The sequence below is a fragment of the Peromyscus maniculatus genome, chromosome 10, assembly GCF_049852395.1.
Source record: "Peromyscus maniculatus bairdii isolate BWxNUB_F1_BW_parent chromosome 10, HU_Pman_BW_mat_3.1, whole genome shotgun sequence".
Taxonomy (NCBI): domain Eukaryota; kingdom Metazoa; phylum Chordata; class Mammalia; order Rodentia; family Cricetidae; genus Peromyscus; species Peromyscus maniculatus.
Genome location: NC_134861.1, coordinates 6,593,749 through 6,616,334, shown reverse-complemented (window position 1 = coordinate 6,616,334; position 22,586 = coordinate 6,593,749). Strand labels below are relative to the sequence as shown.

The 22,586-nt window shown below is 50.8% G+C and overlaps 1 protein-coding gene and 1 long non-coding RNA gene across 6 annotated transcripts in view; one reads left to right on the top strand and one right to left on the bottom strand.

The window, feature by feature from the left end:
* The window catches only part of Limk2 (LIM domain kinase 2), a 68,212-nt gene that overhangs the window by 36,107 nt on the left and 9,519 nt on the right, over positions 1 to 22,586 (top strand). For 2 of the 5 annotated variants that reach the window (XM_006972916.4, XM_076547023.1), the window contains exons 3-9: positions 11,488 to 11,623; positions 13,032 to 13,141; positions 13,897 to 14,097; positions 15,759 to 15,864; positions 16,213 to 16,409; positions 19,312 to 19,498; positions 20,566 to 20,652. In XM_006972916.4, the coding sequence (XP_006972978.2) occupies positions 11,488 to 11,623; positions 13,032 to 13,141; positions 13,897 to 14,097; positions 15,759 to 15,864; positions 16,213 to 16,409; positions 19,312 to 19,498; positions 20,566 to 20,652 (1,024 nt within the window). Of the gene's footprint in view, positions 1 to 2,112; positions 2,547 to 11,487; positions 11,624 to 13,031; positions 13,142 to 13,896; positions 14,098 to 15,496; positions 15,585 to 15,758; positions 15,865 to 16,212; positions 16,410 to 19,311; positions 19,499 to 20,565; positions 20,653 to 22,586 lie in introns of those variants that run through there. The other 3 variants (XM_042285741.2, XM_076547022.1, XM_042285742.2) reach the window with 3 other exon arrangements.
* Positions 13,389 to 15,490, bottom strand: LOC143267693 (uncharacterized). The gene is made up of 2 exons (XR_013043102.1): positions 15,288 to 15,490; positions 13,389 to 15,035 (listed from the first exon to the last, which is right to left on the bottom strand). It is a non-coding gene; the product is annotated as an uncharacterized LOC143267693 (long non-coding RNA).

Below are 22,586 nucleotides of genomic sequence, written 5' to 3'. Positions count from 1 at the left end.
GCCTATACTATCTAGCTTAGGTTCAAATCCTGGTTTCCCTTCCTGGTGGTTCAGTTAGATAACTTCAGGTAAGCAACTTAACCTCTCTGTACCTCAGTTCCTTCCTCTGTAAAGAAGAGGGGTGGGCCACAGCACTACCAAATAGTGGATTAAGAGTCATTCACACACAGTGTTGCGAGCAATTTGAGGTGCCGGCTGAGTGCCCACCCAGGGCTTGCTCTCCTCCACTGCTTCCAGAGCCGGAGTGTGGTCTGCAGTGGGAGACAGACAAACCTGAATTCAGCATCCAGTGTAGATGCCAGAACCTTTTGTATTGTATTGTATTTTGTAGACAGGGTCTCGCTATGCAGCCTGGCTGGCCTGGAACTCTCTATGACAACCAGTCTGGCTTCAAACTCAGAGAGATCCACCTGTCCCTGCTAGGATACCACACCTAGCACCCAGGGCCATTTTTTAACCATGTTTCTGTACTGCCTTTGATTTTTACATTTTTAAATGGTTGAGGGGGTAAACAAACAAACAAGAAAGCCAAGGACTATTTCACAACACTGGAAAATCATACAAAATTCAAATATCAGTATCCACGAATAAAGTTTTATTGAAACATAGCCACATCTGTTTGTTTATATTTTACTGAGGATGCTGTGGTGTTGAATATTGAGTAGCTGGGGCAGGGTCTATATAACCTGTAGAACCCATTTGACCTCTAACCCCTTATAGAAAGTGCTCTGACCCCCTACTATAGATTCTTACTGGTGTTGAGATCCATCCTCACTACTGACAAGATGTCTGTTTCCAAGCTGGCAATAACTCCCTCAGAACCTTGGTTTTGTTGTTTGTTCAGTGGGTGTAACATGTATGCTATACAAAGACTTTTTTGTTGTTTTTGTTTCCCAAGACAGGGTTTCTCTGTGTAGTCCTGGGTGTCCTGGAACTTGCTGTGTAGACCAGGCTAACCTCGAAACTCAGAAATCCACCTGCCTCTGCCTCCTGAGTGCTGGGATTAAAGGCATCGCCAGGCTAGGTAATTTTTAAGAAATAAAGAATGAGCCGGGTGGTGGTGGTACATGCCTTTAATCCCAGCACTCAGGGAGGCAGAGCCAGGCAGATCTCTGTGAGTTCGAGGTCAGCCTGGTCTACAGAGCGAGATCCAGGACAGGCACCAAAACTACACAGAGAAACCCTGTCTCGAAAAACCAAAAAAAAAAAAAAAAAAAAGAAAAGAAAGAAAAAAAAGTGTAGGCGACCATACCTGGCCCTCTGCTAGCTTTCTTATAGAGCCCAGACTCACCTGATGGGCCCTCCCGTCAGTCATCGATCATGACAGGTCCTCACAGACCACGGTGATTGAGGGGTCCCCTTCTCAGGTGGCTCTGATTAGTCCAGACACACTGGAAGAAACACCTGTGCCTACTGGGCTCAGCGGACGGCTTATGGGAAGGGGTGAGGGGGACACAGTCGGAAGGAAGCTGGGTAGCCCAGGCTCCCCACTGACTGGCTTTGGGCCCTCAGCGGAGTCACCTCACCTCCTGTCACCTCACTAGAACATACGTGGGGCTAATCCCACCTCGGAGGATGCATCCTCTGGGCCCTGTTTTCTTGTCCTCAGCACAGCCCCGCCCCGGTGGGGAAGTGACCAGCTTCTTGAGGCTGTCCCCGGACCGGGCAGAGGGAGTAGGTGGATGGGGAGTCCCAACCCCAGGAGAGAACAGAGACCAGCCCAGAGCTGAAGATGCTTCTAGGGAGCGGCCTCCTCTCCTGGAGCCCCCCCCCTCCTGGGGGTGTAGCTCTGCCTTAGCTGGCTGACATCCGGTGCTTTTCACGTCTCGGCGGCGTTGGTCCCGTGGGCAGCTCTTCAGGCTGGGGCCATCTGGACTCGGACGTGTTGGCCCTCCCGCGCCGTCCCGCCCCGAGCTGTGCCGCGGTGGCCCCCGAGCTGTGCGGCGGTGGCCGCTCGGCCGGCTCCAGTCATTGTCTCCGGCGCTCGCCCCGCAGCCTCGCTGCCGCCCGGGCTCCACCCCTCGCTGCGAGCTCTGTTTCCTAACAGCTGCTCCAACCACACACCTCGCTTCGGCCCGGGCCCCTCCTCTTCCTCCCTCCCTCCTTCGGAGTGGGTGGGACCGCAGATCGGGACCAACTTGACAGCAGCAGCCTCTCCTTTTTAGCCAGTCCCCGGCCCCTTCCCCCGAATGCCTGGGTGTCTGCAGCCGCTGGAGAGAGGGGCTTCTCCCGCAGCCCCGAGGGGCCACGGGGCTCCCGAGCACTAGGGAGGAGACGCACCAGCCATGTGCCCCTGCGGGAGTCTGCCCGGGAGCCAGGGGCCTGGAGTCCTCTCTCTCCTGCTGCTCCGGAGGCAGAGGTGAGCACCGGGCGGCCGGCTCCGAGCAGAGGTGCCGGGAACCCCGCCTGTCATGGTGGCCATCTGCAGCCAGCCTCAGGCACTCCCAGACGGGCTTGCAGCCGAGCCTGTTTATCTGGTGTGGGAAGAAGAAGATGGGGAGTTACTTGTCTGTCCCGGCTTACTTCACCTCCAGAGACCCCTTTAGGTGAGTCGCTCTCCAAGCCCTCCTCCTCATCCCCTCCCCTGGCCCCTGCTCCCGAGGGCAAGGCCGAGGTCCTCCTCGATCTCCTCTGACTTCTCTTCTCCCTGGTTTTGCCAGAAGAGCTTATACCAGAGCAGAAGCGGCCTGGACACGGGCACTCCGATGTCCTCAAAACCGGGGGGTGAAGGGGGCTCCCCTTGCTAACACACCTTGGTGTTAGTGTCCCGGAGGAAGGCGCAGATGGGTTGCCGTTCTGCAGCCCTCACATGTCTTTACCTACAGGCCGTGCGGCCTGCCCAGGAATTTGTCCCAACAAGCAGGATGGGCAGGTTTTGCCAAACTGGAAGCTGGCAAGGCCTGGGTGTGGGTAGCCTGGTACACAGTAGGCACTTGTATACGTGTTCTCGTAATGGCAAGCACATTTGCCCTGGCCTTGAATGGTTTCTTAGCTCCCACATGAGTGGAGTTTCTGGGTCAGCCCCCAGGTCTGAGTTATCTGTAGGGGCTCTCTGTGGGGCCTTTCATGAGGAGGTGTGAAACTTTCTTCCTCCGACCTGTCTGTCTTCCCTCTCTGCCCCACCCCACCGTCAAGAGAAACTCCCTGGGGGGTTTCTGGCCCTCTGGGTCCCTTCTGAATGGAGCCATTCCTGCCTGGGGTGGGGCTTGTTTTTATTCTTTGGGAGAAACCTGTTTTTCTGAGGGCTGCCTCCCCTCCACCGGTATTCCTGCTTAACTTTCTCTTCCAGCTTCCCCAACCCAGCTTGGTGGCCAGATGTCACTGCTAGGGTAGTCATCTGTCTGTCCCTGGGCAGAGGAGCAGCTACCACCACGAGGTTTCAGTGAAGGACTGGGCCCTCTCGGAGTGTTGGGAGGTGTCAGTCTGTGAGAGGGGGGCTGGTCTCCATATGGAGCTCAGCAGCTATCCTCCTAGGCACTTTATTTACCCTTTGCTCTGTCAAGCCTGAGAGACTGGGGAGCCCCGTTTGACTGACGGAGCTACCAGGCTCTCAGCAGCAGCAACATGCAAGGTCCCCTTACCTGGCCTGTTTGGGTTTTGGAGTTTCTTATCCTTGGGGGTTTGGGGGTGCTGCAGCTCCCTCTGTCCACCTCTCCCTCACGTATCTGTCGTCAGGTCTGCTTTTCCCCCAACAGAGCAGAAAAGGGATGCTTTTGCCAGGTTTATTGAAGAGGTTGTTGGTTTTGATTTTTGTTTTTTTTCTGACTTGTGGAAAGAAGTTGATCTTGAGTTTAGGAGATAGATTTTACCCCGAGTGTTAGAGTAACTGTTTGTTCAGATCCTTGTTTCTCTAAATCCTGGAAAGGAGACTGGGGGGCGGGAAGGGTTGTTCCTTTAGCGACCAGGAACAGAGTGCCCTTTTCATCTTTGTGGTCATGAGGCGTCTCTGGAGCTGGAGCTGGATCAGGTAATGAACTTTTGAGAGCGAGGTCCCCAGGCCTCCCAGGTCCAACAGTCCTTTGTCTTGTTCTACCCCAGCCTCTGGGAAACCTGATGACCTCACCTCCATTCCCCAGGCTCTGTTTGCCCAGCTGGAATCAAAAGGGCACTGGCTTGCAGTGGACCCTCTGCCCTCTCCTAAATGAGAGGCCACATTCCTGAAGCTACTGCTGAAGGGAGAGCCAGCGCGTGGGGCTTTGTGCCCCCGGGGGCGGGACTGCCTGGACTCTCGGCTTTCCAAGCTTTCAGGCTAAATCACTACCTGGTCGTAAAGCTGCCGCCCATCAGCCCCCTCCTTCATCCTGCGTTCCTCTGTGTCCCAGTGCCTGTCCCCTCCCGAGGCCTGTTTGTTCCTACGCAGAATGCAGGGATGAGACTTCCTGAGCTCCTGAACCAGAGCCCTTCCTGCATTGTGTCAAACAAGTCAGGTCCTTGACCCTCGGGCCTCCGGAGGAGGAAAGTCCGTACGAGTTCTAGGGCTGTGGTTGCAAAGAAGGTGACGCAACCAGATTCCATGGGACATGACCAGGCGTGACCATGTGATGGAGAAAGAGGGAGACGGGAATGAAGGGTGTCATTTCTGTACGCGCTGTACACCCCTTTTGCAGAGGGCAGCACATCGTCTTCCTTGCCTGGCACTCGTGTGAGTGGCATGGCCCACTCTTAGGCCCTCCCAGGTAAGGAAACCCCTCAGATTGACATTTGCGGAAGATGTAAATTAGGGAGTGGTCTTTCTGTCTGTGCTGGTGAAGCCGCCGCGTCACGCACTTATCAGTAGGAGCTCTTGTCACTGAGTTATGTCCCTCAGTCGAGGGAGTGACGGGTGCCCCCCCACCCCCCAACCCCCGTCTTTAAAGGAATTCCCTATTATAGACTTCCCCTTAATGTCCAACATTGATTTAATGAGCTCGCGTTCTACATTAGCTCTTGTAGAAAACACATCTTTGCATTCTAAAACAACCCATGTCTAAAAAGAAAACTTGCTCAACTTAGCAGTAAGCTTTGGCCGCCTCCTTCAGCCTTCTGAGACTATCTGAAAACGGAAGGGCTTGGATCAGGTGAATGGCTCCCAACTGTGACTTGTTGGCTACTCAGAGGCAGGCAAACGTCTTTACTGTCCCCGTCCCGGACAGGGGAAGCCCTCTGTGAAGCTACACAAACTACTTGAACCGCCAGCCCCCTGGCATGGACAGGAGCTGCATCTGCGCATGCTGTGGCTGAGCAGAAGCTTGGTGTATGTCTGGTAGTTTCTCTAAAAACCGGATAACAACATGCTCCACAAGAGTGGTGGTGTGTTTGCAGACAATTTCAATCCATAGGACGTGCGGGGAGAAGCATCAGAGGGCTGTGTGGTGGTGGATCCGAATCTCTTGCCCCTGTTCATACCCGCCCTTGTGGGCCCTGGAGGACAGTTGGCACCCCTACTTCGTGGTACCCTCAGGTTATGTAGCTTCTTTTTCTGTTTCTCGGCCTAGTCCAAACTCAGAAACGAGAGGCTGACAGCAGCGGCCAGAGCTGCTTCTCCAGCGATTAGAGCATCCAAGTCAGCCTTCCCCAGGACACGGGAGGGCTGTGCTTTCGCATGTGTAAATCCCCCCAAGTGATGGCTCCTCAGTTCCCTGACTCCATGGGCTTGAGAGCTTACCTGTAAACATGACGTGGATGTGTGTGAAGGTGGGGCCTGGAGCCCTTGGCTTTTCCCAGCACTTATCTGGCCGGCTGGTCCTTATGTGTTATAGATGCACAGTAATGAGGCCCTGATTGCTAAGGCTCTGTAGAAAATTCATTTCAGGACCTTCCTTTTCTCCTGAGAAGCCTGCTTAGTTCTAGGTAAGCAGATCCGTACTCCCTGGGCATGGGAGGGAAGAGGATCCACCTCCATTTGCCCTTGCTGTTCTCCAGTGGGAGAAGGAAGGAAGTGAACACTTGCTGGGCACCTGCTGTGAGCATCACGTGGGGCATTTCACCTGTTGTAATTTTCATAGCTCCACGAGAGTCATGAAGGAGCTGGCTTCAGTGAAGGTGGCAGCTGCCTGTGAAGATCTCAGCTGATCATTGATGCGTTCCCTGCAGATTCAGGTCCTAGGGAAGTAGCTACACATTCTCATTCACCCTTCGCAGCATGTTAGAAGAGCCGTTCAAAGGCTGTCCTTAGGTACAGCTTCTGTCTGTGGCCTCCTGTGTGTCTCTCTGAGGTTTTTAGCTCTGTAAACCCTGGATCCTCAGGAGCCCTGGTTTCTGACACACCCCTACTGCCTCCTCGATGGGTGCTTTGGGGTCTGCAGCCAGAGATTGACTTACTTACTTGAAGCTTTCAAAAATTGAAAGCTCGAGGGAGAAAAAGCCATGGCTTATGAGACTCTGAGATGGAACATCTTTGAATGGTGCCTCCTTTCCACGGTGTATTTTGGATTCTTTAACAGACACTACAACTGGAGAACAGAACACTGGGTAAATGAATGAACTATTTAGTTCAAATAGTTAGTGTAACTGGTATCATTAAATAGATGCTAAAGGAAAGCATCATAAAAGGCTAACACTCAGACGTCAGCGGTCATGGTTCCAGTCTCCTTTTATTGGAGACAGGAATCCTGAAGCCTGGCAGTTAAGACATGCCGTGTCTCTGAGGTAAGCTGCAGTGGAGATGGCTTCCTAGCCAAGTACACACAGATTCAGGTCCCAGCTCCATTACTTGCCTCTTGAGCAACTACTAGCAGAGATATTGTATATCCCTAAGCTAGCACTTGGAAGTCTCCAGTGGCCGGAGAGTCTTGCTGTGTTCTTTGGCAAAAACAGAGCTTAAGGGACCTCCAGCCAGTTCTGTCCGCTGCTCACCGTCCTGTACTTCACGGGCACCTGTGGCAACATCTGGCTGTCCTCTGCAGAGGCATTCATTGACACAATGACATGTGCATTGGTGACGTCGCTCTCCAGCCAGGTGTGCTCCCCAGCAGGTTGGTGTGGCTGTCTGCCGCATGCCTACACTTGTTTCTCGGCCTGTTCCCTTGCCTGGCAAGAGCTGCTTGCAGTGAACAAAAGCAGGATATTGGCAGTAGACGGAGGGTGTGTTCTGGTGCTCCCGTGCCCCGAGGTGGCGCACATACCATTGTGAGGGTGTAACAGCCCAGGCCTGCAGATGGGTACAAATGTGCCTGCACCAGCCTTTCACTGCGGCACACGGCAGAAGGACAGGTTTGATGACATGGGATCTTGGTACCTTGCTGTACCTTTGTCACCGTGGCTCACGGTCCCTGACACTCATGGACCGTGTTCAATTTGAAAACATTTGTTGAAGGCCTACTCTGCCTGGCTTTTGGCCTGGATGCTGCGTGCACCGAGAGGGAACAGGACCCTGTCTCAGTCTCAAGGACTTCACAGGCTGATGAAAGGGAAGGATGCTTACACAAGAGCTTTAAGTCGGGAGGTGGGAAGGCAAGAAGGAAGGCCCTGCTTCCAGTGTATCCCTGCTGGGTGCCTCACAGCCGCTCAGAATCATTTAACCTACACAGCTACTCTGGGGCTCATGACCCTGTTACCATTTCACAGTGAGGGACAAAGGGGCCACCCCAGGATCAGGTAGGTGGCAGGTGGTAGTTCTGAGATGGGAACCTCAAGTAGCTTCTCTGACATTTCTAGGAGACACAATTTCACATCAAACTTCCAGTTCCTGGCCAGGTGGTGGTGGCAGCACACGCCTTTAATCCCAGCATTCAGGTAGCAGAGGCAGGGGGATCTCTGTGAGTTTGAGGCCAGCCTGGGCTACAGAGTGAGTTCCAGGACAGCCAGGGCTACACAGTGAGACCCCATCTCAAAAACAAAAAAACAAAAAAAAAAAGAATTAATGAATTTCATCATACAATCTAATTGTAATCTTAATTAAAATTCGATCAGTTGTTACCAAAATTGTTGCTCATAGCAATTTCCGTTTTCAGCCTAGAGTTGAATCCAAGGTTGAGGTGTTGGTTTACTGTGTCTTTCTAGGCTTTTTCAAGTCCCACCCCCTTTTTCTGGCATTTGCAAGCTCAATAGAAAACATATCTGTTACTATAAACTTTATTAAGCAGCTCTTTGTGGGGGCTGGGATGGTGGCTCAGCAGGTCTTGCTCTTGTGGAGGACCTGCTTTCCCGTCGGTACCACTAGGCTGCTCACAGCCATCTGCAACTCCTTCCAGGAGAGGCGACACCTTCTCATTTCCACGGGCACCAGGCGCACACATGGTACACAGACGCACATGAAGTCAAACACTCACACACATAAAATGAATCAATCTTTATATAGTGCTGACACACTTAAATGAAAAAATGGTATAATGAACTATGAAAAAGCCTTAAATTGTCAAGGAAAGAAAAGAACTCTGGCTAATTACAGTATTAAAAATTGTGGCCAGGCAGTGGTGGCACATACCTAGAATCCCAGCACTCGGGAGGCAGAGACAGGGAGATCTCTGAGTTCGAGGCCAGCCTGGTCTACAGAGTGAGTTCCAGGACAGCCAGGACTACACAGAGAAACCCTGTCTCAAAAAAAAAAAGTGTCTGTGTGTGCTCAATTCTGAAATTTACAATTCCAATCAAATGGGCTTTTTTTTAAATCTTGCCAGGTAGTTTGAGGCCAGTTCAACCAACATAGTAAGACTGATAGAAGTGTCTCAAGAAAGGAGAGAGTAGGAGAAAATATTAACGACAATAGTCAAGGCGTGGTGGCCTCGCTTGTTATTGTAGTGAGGTAGTGGCAGAACTGGGAGCTGGAGTCTGCCCTGGGACTACACTGTGCCTTTGTGACCTTCCTGGGATACATGTGATCCCATCTCAGAAAAAGGGAAAAAGAAAGGAAGGTTTTTGTTTGTTTTTGTTTTAAATAAAAGACAGGACCTTACTATGTGGCTGTCCTGGAACTCATATACAGGTCTCAAACTCACGGAGATCATCTTGCCTCAGTCTCCCAAGTGCTGGGATTAAAGGTGTGTTCTACCATCCCCTGATGATGAAAATTAACTTAAAACAACAGAACCCTCTGCTGGGGTCCAGAAGGCTGACTCAGTGTAGAGGCCTGGTGACCGGGTTTCAGTCCCAGGAACACAAGTAAAGGTAGAAGCAGATCATCAGCTCCACAGAGCTGTCTTCTTAGCGTGCGCGCGCATACACACACACACACACACACACACACACACACACACACACACACACACCATATATATGAACATAAGAAACAGTTGTAAGCTGTTTCTGCCGAGCTAGTGTAACTCAGTTGAGAGTGCTGGCCTAGGATTCGTGAAACTCGGGGCTCAATGTGAGCTCCTCCTAAAGCCACGTGTGGGAAGGAATCTGCTTGAATATACAGTGTGAATTTGTATGCAAATCTTTAAAAAATACTATTTTTGAGACAGGGTCTCTCTGTGTAGACCAGGCTGGCCTCTAATACACAGAGATCCTCCTGCCTCTGCCTTCTGAGTGCTGGGATTAAAGACATGTGCCAGACAAGCCTGGCTCAAAAAGTATTTTGTAAGATGTGTGTGGCACACATGTTCATACTCCCAGCACGGAGGAGTTCAAGGCCATCTTCAGGTTTGTAGCAGAGTTTGAAGCTGACCTCAGCTACGTAAGACCCAGTGTCAAGGGCGGGAGAGATGGCTCAATGGTTAAGAGCGCTGGCTGCTCTTCCAGAGGACCCGGATTCAATCCCCAGCACCCACATGGCAGCTCATAACTATCTGTAAGTTCAGATCTCCAGGATCTGACACCTTCACACCAATACATATAAAAATAAAGTTAAAATAAATTAAAAATAATATTTTTTAAAAAAAGACCCAGTGTCAAACAACAACAAAAAGCCTTCTGCATCCACCCACCCTCACGTTAACTTTCTATAAGAGTTAAAACCGGTCACCTCGGCAGCCGTTCTTACTCATCCCATGTCTTACTCACTGTTCTGTTGCTGTGAAAAGACACGTGACACACCCCCTCCAACAAGGACGTGCCTCCTGATCCTTGTAGTCTTTTCAAACAGTTCCACTCTCCCATGACTAGGCATTCAAATATTTGAGCTTATGGGGGCCATCCTTATCCAAATCACCACACTCACATGCTCAATTTGCCTGATGAATTTTTTTGGGGGGGCAGGGTTTCTTGTGTAGTTTGGCTGTTCTAGAACAATCTGTGTAGACCAGGGGAGTGCTGGGATTAAAGGCGTGCACCACTACCACCAAGCCTGATGAAGTTTTGTTTGTTTTTTGGATTTTGTTTTATTGGGGCTGGGGAGAGATGGCTCAGTGGTTAAAAGTACTTGTTCTTGCACCGATGTGATGGTTCACAAACATTATTGTTTGTTTGTTTGTTTGTTTCAAGGCAGAGTTTCTCTGTGTAACAGTCCTGGCTGTACTGGATCTCACTCAGTAGACCAGGCTAGCCTCAAACTCACTGAGATCCGCCTTGTCTCTGCCTCCCAAGTGCTGGGATTAAAGGCGTGCGCCGCCGCCCCCTACCTCCCACCCCCCCACCCCCCACCCCCCGGCGACGACGAACTTCTTTATGCCTAGCTTTTCTTTCTTTCTTTCCTTTTTTCCCCCCATTTTCTCTCCCCAAGAACATCATTAATGCCAGGCGATGGTGGCAATGGATGGTGATGGCTTTAATCCCACCACTCGGGAAACAGAGGCAGGTAGATCTCTCTGAGTTTGAGGCCACCCTGGTTTACAGAGCAAGTTTATGACAGCCAGGGCTGTTACACAGAGAAATTCTGTTTCAAAAAACAAACAAACAAACAAAAAAAGCACCATAGTGTGACTTGGTTTTGAAGTTGGGGTTGGTTGAGATTTTATTGGTCATTGAAACATCTAGATTAAAGGTTCTTTAAAACAACAACACATTTTTTAATGATTTATTCTTATTTTATATGTTTTCGTGTTTTGCCTGCATGTATGTCTGTGAGGGTATCAGATCCCCTGGAACTGGAGTTACAACAGTTGTGAGCTGCCATGTGGGTGCTGGGAATTGAACCCAGGTCCTCTGGAAGAGCAACCAGTGCTCTTATCGGCTGAGCCATCTCTCCAGCCCCCAAAGGTTGTTTTTACGAGACTGGGTTTCTCTGTGTAGCCTTGGCCGTCCTGGAAACCATGCTGGCCTCAAATTCAGAGATCCACCGCCCAGCGATCAAAGGTTCTTAACTGGGGTTGTGTGTGGACTTGAGGGACCCACACACCCCACACATAAATTATATGTGCATTTTTTAGGGGAGGTTTTTTTTCTCACAGGCCTCGGGGACCTACAGCATCTGCTCACAGGGGCAAGCAACTCAGCACAGCTGGTTTCTGGAGCCCTGCCAGCTCTGAAGCAGGTCTCTTGGGGGGAGGGGGGGGGCACTAAGCTGTAGCTTTCCTGAGTCCCGTCTCTGGAAGAGGAGAGGAGTGCCCATTCTGTCATGAAACCGGGAGCCAAGGACTACCCATGGGCTTGTTCTAGAAACCCACTTGCGTTTCTTTTCTGTCCCTGCAGGTGTTCAGAATGCCAGGAGTCCCTCACCAACTGGTACTACGAGAAGGATGGGAAGCTGTACTGCCACAAAGACTACTGGGCCAAGTTTGGAGAGTTCTGCCATGGCTGCTCCCTGCTGATGACAGGGCCTGCCATGGTGAGGGAGCCCCTGCACCTCCCCACCCCCTCCCCGTCACCGTCCACAGTGATTGGTAGCCCTTCCCCGTTCCCCGTGGTCAGTCATCAAGTTGTCTTTCCATCAGCAAGGGTCTGTCCTTTATCATTCATTCAAGTACAGGTGCCTGTGAGCCCGTCTTAAGACATGTCTGGCCTTCCCTCTGTTCTGCGTGGTCCCGAGGACCATCTGTGATGTGATAGCTGTGCTTGGCTTCCAGCGAGGGAGTTTAAGTACATGGCAAGCAAAAGTGAACCATGAGCAGTGTGGCAGCTAGTAGCATGTAGCAGATCCCCAGCAGACACCTGTCAGGTGTCGTAACTCCTAGCCGACACCACGGGAGCGGCCTCGTCAAATCAGAGGTTCGCCAACTCCCGGCAGAATGCCTGGGACCCAGTTCCTGAGTGAGAGACTCCCCAGTGATTAAAAGTCCTAGGGAGAGCAGAGCGTCCCCTCAGCTTTCAAGTAAAGGACAAATAACAGAAAGGTGACATCAAATCGGGTGTGTACAACATCCAGCCAAAACTGGAAGCAGTCGGTGTTCCTATTGAGCTCTCTCTCCATAGATGAGCATCCTGGGGAACTTCCAGCTTCTCTATAAAATTCCTTCAGCATTTTATATCATGAAGTAACAGCAGTAACTGTTACTGTTGAGTGTCCGGACATAGTGTTTTCCTTCTTGGGCTGTGTTGCCAATCCCTTCCCTCCCTGTCAGAGCGAGGGGAGCAAGCCCGTCTCCAGACAAGGGATCTTGGAGGACACTTTGGGACAAATATGCTTAGGTCTAAAATAGGAGCGGGCAGCCCCACTTCCAGAGCCAGTTTCTCGGTGAGCTCAAACCGCACATGACATCTTAGCAGTATAGTGTCTGTTCTACCCCCAAAGACTTTACAGTACAATGTTGGGACTGGGTGAGTAGACAGGAGGGAGAAGACACAGTGCAGTGAGAGGGAAGCCTTACAGGACAGAGTGACAGGTAGAGAAGAGGAGTACCCAGGTCCTGACCAGAGATGGTGGGAACCAGACTGGACTGGCAGAGGAGAGGTCCTGCTGCCTATAGCTGCTCTATGCAGTGGGGTTCAAGCAGAGACAGACATGACAGCCCTGTGCTGGAGGAATGGTGAGCCTTTGATTACCTTGGGGGACATGGTCTCCTGACTGAGGCCAACAGTTTTTTGTAGTGTCAGAGCGGCAGGAGACATCCACTTGTCACTCCCGCAGAAACTCCAGGGCGGCGACGGAAATCCTGGATTTTGGCTGGGATCTGCAGCTCCTTCCTTGGAAAGAGTTGATTTTGGTGATGGAGGTCACTCACCCGCCACTAATTCCATCCACTCTAACAAAGGTCATAGCTCACTTCTTCCTCTGTGCTCATCCCATGTGCTCACAGGTGGCTGGGGAGTTTAAATACCACCCGGAGTGCTTTGCCTGCATGAGCTGCAAGGTGATTATTGAGGATGGGGATGCGTATGCCCTGGTGCAGCATGCTACTCTCTACTGGTAAGATGTCCCTGTGTGTCCTCCTCAGGAACAGCAGCCAGGAAAGTGGGCAGGAGCACAGGAGCAGTATGAGCTGAGTGAAGGCAGTTGGGGTGGGACCTAGGAGGGCTCCTAGACAGCATCACTCTGCCATCCATCCTTACCTGTCACATGACTTCACTCTGTCCTGTAATCCTCCCAGAGGGAGAAAATGGGTAGACAGTGCCCTGTGAGGAGCAGCTTCACATTAAAGAAAAGACCACGGGCGGTGGTGGCGCTCACCTTTAATCCCAACACTCGGGAGGCAGAGCCAGGCGGATCTTTGTGAGTTTGAGGCCAGCCTGGGCTACAGAGCGAGATCCAGGAAAGGCGCAAAGCTACACAGAGAAACCCTGTCTCAAAATAAAAAAAAAGAAAAGACCCTAGAGTTCACCCATATCCCCCTATCCAACCGTCTTGGTTAACAAAAAAACTTTGCTTGGGCCCAGGGAGGGGACAAGAGTTTAGGACGCCGGTTCTTACTGTGAGTCAGGCAGAGAGCAAGAAAACCCAGCCCGTCTCACCTCCAGGCCGGGGTTCTCCCAGTATCCTCTCTGCTGCTCTCCCAGCTCGCCACCCCAGTCCTAGACTCCTCATTCTGCACAGCCGTCGAGACTTGTAGCATAGAGAGTAGTGGTGAGACGAGGTATGTGGTTCAAGCCACGTGACACAGTGGTTGCTGGGGGCTTCCAGGGTGGCCTGCAGGGTCTCAGCTCCCTCTCTCCCCCTCTCCCCAGTGGGAAGTGCCACAATGAGGTGGTGCTGGCACCCATGTTCGAAAGGCTGTCTACGGAGTCCGTCCAGGACCAGCTGCCCTATTCTGTCACGCTCATCTCCATGCCGGCCGCCACCGAGGCCAGCGCCCAGTGCAGACGTGGCTTCTCCGTGTCCGTGGAAAGCGCCTCTTCTAACTATGCCACCACCGTGCAAGTGAAAGAGTGAGTGTTTTTGAGAGCCTTGCAGCAGAGGCTCATGGTAAGAATCCACAGGGAATCCTCACAGGGCCCAGGACTCGTGGAGTTTCCCCCATTCTTACCTTCCCCTTTCTCCTGACTTGGCACTTCATCTTTCTCCTGCCCAGGTTGCTTCCTGCCCGATACTTAAGCCTGCTTTGTACTTCTATGATACTTCTCGGCTTTCGGGTGTCAGGTTTCAGATCGTTGTTGCTCCTTGAAATTATCTGGCTTGATTGATGTGTATCAGTTTGATTGTCATCTCTCCTCCCTACTTGTGGTGGTTTGAATAAGATTGGCCCTCACGGGCTCATATATTTGAATGCTTAGGGAGTGGCAGTAGGAGGTGTGGCCTTGTTGGAGGAAGCGTGTCACTGAGGGCGGGCTTTAAGGTTTTAGAAGCTCAAGCCAGGCCCAGTGTCACTCTCTCTTCCCGCTGCCTGCCGATCCAGATGTAGAGCTCTTGGCTGTCCCCCCAGCACCATGTCTGCCATGTGCTGCCATGCTTCCCACCATGACAGTAATGGACTGAAGCTCTGAAACTGAAAGCAGCCCCACTTAAATGATTTCTTTTTTAAAAGTTGATACGGTCATGGTGTCTTTCACCACAATAGAAACCCTAAGAGACCACTCCAGCATAAATCCCAAAAGGAACTTGCTCTGTCTTGTTCAGTACTGTGTTCAAGGGCCGGCCATCAGTAGGAAGTCATTGGTTATTGTTTTTTTTTTTGGTTGCATGCATAAATGGAAGATGAAGAAAATAGGGTCCATGGCCCCAGAGAGGATAAGATCCTGCCCTGAGTCTCGTCCAAAGAGGAGAGACTATGTCCATGTACTACCCGGCTTCATTTTTTTTCTGTGGGTCTGTATAGAGGTAGAGCATCATGACGGAGTGTGTGGCAAAGCTGCCCACCTGGTGATGGCTGATGAAGAGAGGGAGAGAGAGCCCTGTCAATATTGATTGTGAGGCTGGATCTTAGAGTATAGGTGAGAGATTACTAGGGATAAGAAGTCAGGAGAAGATGAGGTCTGTTCTAGAGCTTCATTAGATAAAAAAGGGAAGGAATTGTTCAGGGTTCAGGGCAGAGGGGGACCAGTTATCTCTAGAGGTGGGTGTCTGGGATTGGTTAGTGTAAGTTGAAAAGTAGCCCAAGTGGCTGTTAATCATGGCAGACCTTGACTGTGATGATCCAGTAGGTCCATGAAGGGCTTTAGGTAGCAAGATAACACAGCCAGATTGACATTTGGAAGGATCACTGGTGTGAGGCTGGAGGTGAGAGAGGAAAGGCTAGAGATGTAGAGCTGTTAAGAGGTTCCTACAGTGATCCAGGAGAGAGAGAGATGTTGGTAACTATGGTGATGGAGAGAAGGCAGGATTCTCAGAAGTGGGTGGGGGGTGGGGAAAAAGAAGGGAAGGATTTGAGGGAACTCCAAATGGGGACGATGTCCAGGTTTCTGGCTTAGGCCAATAGGTAAGTGGCAGTGTCCTTCATTGAGAGAAAGCATTCTGGGACGGGTACTGAATTTTCATGTTGGGTGGCCTTGAGAGTTGTGACAGCCTGGGACTTGGTGAGATTTCCCTGTACAAGTGGTCAGATGAGTTTTTAGAATGCTTTTATCCTTCCTTAATTCCTGTCCATCTTTAGGGTCAACCGGATGCACATCAGTCCCAACAACCGCAATGCCATCCACCCAGGGGACCGCATCCTGGAGATCAATGGGACCCCTGTCCGCACTCTCCGAGTGGAAGAGGTAAAGTTTGTGTCCAGTATGCCTTGTGAGGAAGGTACATAGAACAGGCCTCCTAGACGAGCTGGCTGTGGCCTTTACTTTTTCCTACACCAGCCCATCTTATGGGGCTTGTGACAACTGTAGTGACCTGGGTCATCCTAACGGATTTCCAGGGCAGTAGAGGTGGACCGAGAGGTGGAGAGGTGACGAGATGCCAGACAGAAGGCATTGAATGACCTCTAGCAGCTAGAGACCACCACTAACCAAATTGAGCACTGGCTGCAGTGTGCTTGGACTGTTGGGGGGGCAGTAGGTAGCCTGGGGTAGGACCGATGGTGGAGACCAATCTTACACTGCTGTTGGCCACAGGTGGAGGATGCGATTAACCAGACAAGCCAGACACTTCAGCTGCTGATCGAACATGACCCTGTCCCCCAGCGCCTGGACCAGCTGCGGCTGGATAGCCGGCTTTCTTCCCACATGCAGAGTACTGGACACTCTCACACGCTCAGCACCCTGGACAGCAAGGAGAACCAGGAGGGGACACTGAGGAGGCGTTCTCTGAGGTGCCGCTACTGTCCTGTCTTGTTTATTGTCATCTCTCGGAGGCTGTGTTGGCTTTTAGAGGCCAGCAGCATGAGGGAACTGCAAGCCAGGGACAGGATCAGGGGCTTGTGTGAGTTTTAAAAAAGCATTGCTCTGATCTGTAGTAATCTCAGCACTCAGGAAGCTGAGGCAGGAAACTAGCCATAAGTTCAAGGCTAGCCTGGACTACAGTGTAAAATGATGTCTCAGAACAAAGAAGAGGATCGGGCTGGGGCTGTGCTCATTCTACTCAATAAGCAAACAGGAAAACGTAGATCCCTAGTACCCATGTAAAAAGCCATGGCATGCTAGGGTTCCTGAAACCCCAGCACTGTGGAGAGTGGAGACAGGAGGATTGATGGGACTTGCTGGCTGCCAGCCTAGCTCCAGGTTCAGGGAGAGCTAGCTCTCTCAAGGGAATAAGGTGGAAAGTGAGAGAGAACACATGATGTCCTCCACTGGCCTCTGCATGCGTGCAAGAGCGCATGCACACACACCCTTGTATATGCACACCCGCAAATGCTCTCTCCCCCTCTGACGTGTGCACAGATGCACTCACCGAAATAGGATCCAGCTCTATCCATTCAACTCAAGCTAGAGCCCTCGGGAGGCAGAGGCAGGCAGAGCTACGTGAGTACGAGGCCAGCCTGGGCTACAAAGCAAGTTCTAGGACAGCCAAGGCTACACAACTGTCTGGGAGAGAAAAAAAAAAAAAAAACCCAAAAAATAAAAAAACTCAAGCTAGACAGGAAATTGTAATGCCAAAAATCTTTAAAATCCAACATGGGGGAATATGGAGCTCGTAGCTGGAAACAAACAAATAGGCCCAAGTAAGTATACAAAGGATATATATATATATATATGGTAAAGACAGATAAACAAATGCCAGGTGGCGGTGGCTCATGCCTTTGATCCCAGCACTCGGGAGGTAGAGGCAGGCGGATCTCTGTGAGTTCAAGGCCAGCCTGGTCTACAAAGTGAGTTCCAGGATAGGCTCCAAAGCTACACAGAGAAACCCTGTCTCAGAAAGAAAAGAAAAGAGAGAGATGACCAAATAGGGAGAGGCAGCAGCATTGTTGGGTGTTGTGGTTTGTTTCTATTGATTTAATAGTTTATTTTTATTTCATGTGCATTCGTGTTTTGCCTGCATGTATGTGTGTGTGAAGGTGTCAGATCCCCTGGAACTGGAGTTATAGGCAGTTAAGAGCTGCCATGTGGGCGCTGGGAATTGAACCCTGGTCTTCTGAAAGAACAGCCAGTGCTCTTAAACACTGAGCCGTCTCTCTAGCCCTTTGCTTTTTTTGGGTTTTGTTTTTGTTGTTTTTGTTTTTTGTTTATTTTTGGTTTTTTTTTTTTTTTTTTTTTTTTTTTTTTTTTTTGAGACAGGGTTTCTCTGTGTAGCCCTGACTGTCCTGGAACTTACTCTGTAGACCAAGCTGACCTCAAACTCACAGAAATCTGCCTACCTCTGCCTCCCAAGTGCTGGGATTAAAGGCATGCACCACCACCAGCCAGCCAGTACTTTGTTTTTGAGACAGGATCTTACTATGTAGCCCTGGCTGACCTGGGATTTTATAGACCAGGCTAGCCTCAAACTCAGAGAGATCTGCCTGCCTCTGCCTCCTGAGGACTGAGTTAAAGGCACTACTGTGTCCTGTCAAATACAAGTGTTTTAAGACTTGAAGACAAATACCCCCTTACCCAAAGTCGGCAAAGCCTGTGGAGGGCAACAGTTATCCTGTGTGTGAGCCCCAAGTAGGTGATTTAGAGGACCAGATTCAGTAGCAGCGTGTTCTCAGACAGAAATATGCATAACATTCATTTTATGTCTTTCCCTGTTTCTGCCTCTGTGGTGTGGTGGGGTTGCAATTAAAGGTGGCTGTCCCTTTGGTTCTATGAGTTAAATGTGGCAAAGGAGACAGGGTTGCCCAGCCAGCACCAGGCCAGCACTCCAGAAGTGTGACATGCCGTTAGAACAAGTGGGAACCAGATACTTTCTCCACTCCCTGCTCAGATGAGCTGAGTCAGTCAGGTCCTGTTGTCTGGCTTCTGTTGGAAACACCACCTCCTGAGGCAAAGCACCGAAGGGCAGAGGGGCTGGGAAAGGGAAGATGTGCGCAGGCTGAGAGCTGCGCAGATAACTCGAAGGGCCTCGTGCAGGAAAAGGCAGCTCACTGTGTGCACTGTGGGCATGTAAGTGTGAGGAAGCACAGAGGGGAGCAGGAGCAGGGGCTGGCAGCGCAGGACAGTGTCAGCCTTCAGGGTCGGCCCCCAGTGTCGAAGAACCAGTCACCAACCGTTACTGTAACTGGCTACTTTTGCAAATGTCAATACAGTGGCTTTATTGCCATAAAAATCATAAATGTTTATTAACTTAAAATATAAGGAATTATAGGCAGATACAGGTCTATGCATTTGCCTCCCCCCCCCCCCCCGCCCCTTTTGTGGATGGAGCCTTCTATCACTTTATGGTACCTTGAATCAAGCAGGAGTGGATTGCTGTCTACAGTTGTTATGTCTGGAGTATCATAAGCTAGTAGACTCTAGTGAATCATCTATGTGAAGTCCTTAGTGTTCACACACACACACACACACACACACACACAGAGCTAGCTATGGAATCCAGGGTGGCACACATGCTAGGCAGATAATTCGCCACTGAGATATCCGTCTGGTCTTTCCCATTTTGAATGTACTTTTACTGTGATTAATACTGTCTGCAGCCCCCAAATAGCACATCTGTCTGATGTAAGATCCCCCTCCCCCAGTGGTCCCATCTAAACTACAAACCCCGGGATGATCACATGAGCGTCCTCCTGTTGTGATGTCTTGCCTGGTCTCTAAAGACGGCCTCTCCTGCCCTCATCTTTTCCTCATCCTCAGGCGCAGTAACAGCATCTCCAAGTCTCCTGGCCCCAGCTCCCCCAAGGAACCCCTGCTCCTCAGCCGTGACATCAGCCGCTCGGAATCCCTCCGCTGCTCCAGCAGCTCCTCGCAGCAGATCTTCCGGCCCTGCGACCTGATCCACGGGGAGGTCCTGGGGAAGGGCTTCTTTGGGCAGGCCATCAAGGTGAGCACAGGCTGCCCCCTCCAGCCGCCACCGCCACGTCCTTTACCTTGTCTTTGCTGTATTGTGTGTGTGATGTTTGTGTGGGGACATGCATGTGCCATAGGGCCCTGGCACACGTATGGAGGCCAGAGGACAACTGTGAGGAGTCTGTTCTCTCCTGCCTCTGCCTGTGTTCTGGGGTCCAGTTCTGGTCATCGGGCCTGTATGGCAAGTTCCTTTGCCTGCTGAGCCATCTTTCGAGGCCTCTTACTTTTTTTTCCAGCGAGTTCACCTTACAGTGCCACACTGCAACCCTACAGGACACCCGCCGTCTTGGCTATGAGTGATGGTGTCCCAGGTGCCCTTTCCTCACAGCCACCTAAGGGCAGCATCGCTGCTGTGGTGAGCCTGGGCTCTGGTCCTCATGTCACCAGTCAGTGAGGGCGTGTTAGGTGCCCAGAGGCTTCAGGGCAGGGCATGCTACAAGGAAAGGCTCCTGCTGCCCTGGTGAACTCGGGAACTAACCTTTCTCTCTTTCTCTCCTCCTCTGCTGAGAGCTGGGAGGGGGGGTCAGGTAAGCAGAGTGTCTCAGCTTTCCAGGTAGCAGGGTTGGAAGGCTCACCTCTGACCCACGCAGCTCCCTGGTGCATGTCTGTGGCACGGACACCCTGCCCCCCAGACTCTGTTCACCCAGGGGACTCGCTCCTGTGCCAGATGAGCAAAACCCCTGCTTCTGCTTGGCTTGGCACTGTGCCCTCCTGTCCTTCCTCAGTTTCCTTTTCTAGAGTCCTGGCTTTCCTTTATGCATGCCAGCGTTCTAGGGGAGAAGACACAGAGTCCTTATTGTCCCGTGCTTTGTCTCCATACACGATCTCTGGGCGATCTGGTGGGGCTCAGTGTGTCCTCCAAGAAAAAGGGGGCACCACAGAGATTTCCTTTGTTTTTTTTCCCCCCCTTTCCCCCCCTGGAGGTCAAACCCTGGACCTTGAGCATGCCAGCCAAGTTCTCTACCACCGAGCCCACAGATTTTCACAGTTCTCCAAAACTGTCTCTGGTCTCTGCACCGTTAACACTTGCCCTTCCCGTAGGTGACTCACAAGGCCACCGGCAAAGTGATGGTCATGAAGGAGTTAATACGCTGCGATGAGGAAACACAGAAGACTTTCCTGACCGAGGTGAGAAGTGGGTTTGGACTTTCCATCAGACCTGCGTAGCTACTTGAGGGGCTGAGGCAAGAGGCTGACGTGAGCCCGAGAGCAAACCCAGGCCAGATGTGGCAACACGAGGGAGGCCCTGTCCAAAAGAGAAAGTGAAGTGTGGGAAGTTGGTTGTCTGTTGTAGAAGGGAAAGAAAACTTGGCTGCCAGACCTAGTAGCCCAGGCCTGCTGCTCCAGCCGAGCCACCCAGGGGGCTGAGGCAGGACGATTGCAAGTTCAAGGCTAGCCTGGGCAACATAATGAGGTTGTCTCAAAACAGAAAATAAAAGTGGGGAGGGGCTGGAGAGATGGCTCAGCAGTTAAGAGCACTTGTTCACACGGAGGACCTAGGTTCTGTTCTCAGCACCTACATGGCAGCTCACAACTATCCCTAAGTCCAGTTCTAGGGGATCTGATGGCCACACTGACCTTCTCCAGCACCCAGCGCACACGTGGTACACACACATACATGGAGGCCAAACACTCATACATATAAAATAAGTTATAAATGAGTAAGGGTTGGGCTGGGGAGTCACTCAGTAACAGAGTGCCAGCAAAGCAGGCACAAGGCTCTGGGTTCAAGAGACAGAGGAGAGGGGAGGGACAGGAAACAGGGATGGGGTGGGGAGAGAATGAAGAGGAAGAGAGAGAAATTTAGTTTCAACCACCATTTTATTTATTTATCTATTTACCTATTTATTTATTTAGGTTTTTTTTTCTTTTTTCTTTTTTTTTTTTTTGAGGCAGGGTTTCTCTGTAGCTTTGGAGCCTTTCCTGGAACTCACTCTGTAGCCTAGGCTGACCTTGAACTCACAGAGGATCCGCCTCTGCCCCCTGAGTGCTGGAAGTAAAGACATGTGCCACCACTGCCTGGCCACTATTTTATTTTTTTAAAGAACTGAAGGTTGATTTTTGTCTCACTCTTTTTATTATTATTATTTATTTTATGTGTATGATGTTTTTTCTGCATGATATATACACACCAGAAGAGGGCATCAGATCCCATGGGACTCGAGTTATGGACAGTGAATGCTAGGGATTGAACCGGGGTCATCTGTAAGGGCGGCCAGTCTCCCCAGCCCTCACCATTATTTTAAAGTATGAGGGAAGATCCAGGTGTGGTAATGCACACTTTTTATCCCAGCACCCTCAGAGGCAGGCAGATCTCTGAGTTCAAGGCCAGCCTTGTCTACATAGTGAGCTCCAAGCCAGCCAAAGATATATAGAAAGACCTTGTCTTTAAAAAATAAAAATAAAAAAGAGGGGGCTGGAGAGATGGCTTAGCAGTTAAGAGCACTAGCTATTCTTCCAAAGGACCTGAGTTCAACCCCAGCACCCACATGGCAGCTCACAACCATCTGTAACTCCAGTTCTAGGGGATCCAACACCCTCAAACAGAGTATATACAGGCAAAATACCGGTGCACATTAAATAAATAATTATTTTTTAAAAATAAATAAAAAAGAGCCGAGTGGTGGTGGCACATGCCTTTAAAGAAGCAGGCAGGTAAGTTCGAGGTCAGCCTGGTAACAGAGCAGGTTCCAGGACAGCCAGGGCTATTCAAAGAAACTCTGTCTCGAATAACCAAAATAAGTAAGTAAATAAGTAAGAGAGAGAGGAGAGAGGGAGAGAGGGAGAAAGGGAGGGAGGGAGGGAGGGAGGGGGGAGGGGAGAGAGAGAGAGAGAGAGAGAGAGAGAGAGAGAGAGAGAGAGAGAGAGAGAGAGAGAGAGAAAGAAAGAAAGAAAGAAAGAAAGAAAGAAAGAAAGAAAGAAAGAAAGAAAGAAAGAAAGAAAGAAAGAAAGAAACGAGTGAGTGGAAAGTCCCTTCTCCATTAGCATCCATGAACACTTGCTAAAGACAGGACTAGCCAATGTAAGGGTGCAATTCAGGTTACGGGGTGATGGGCATGAAC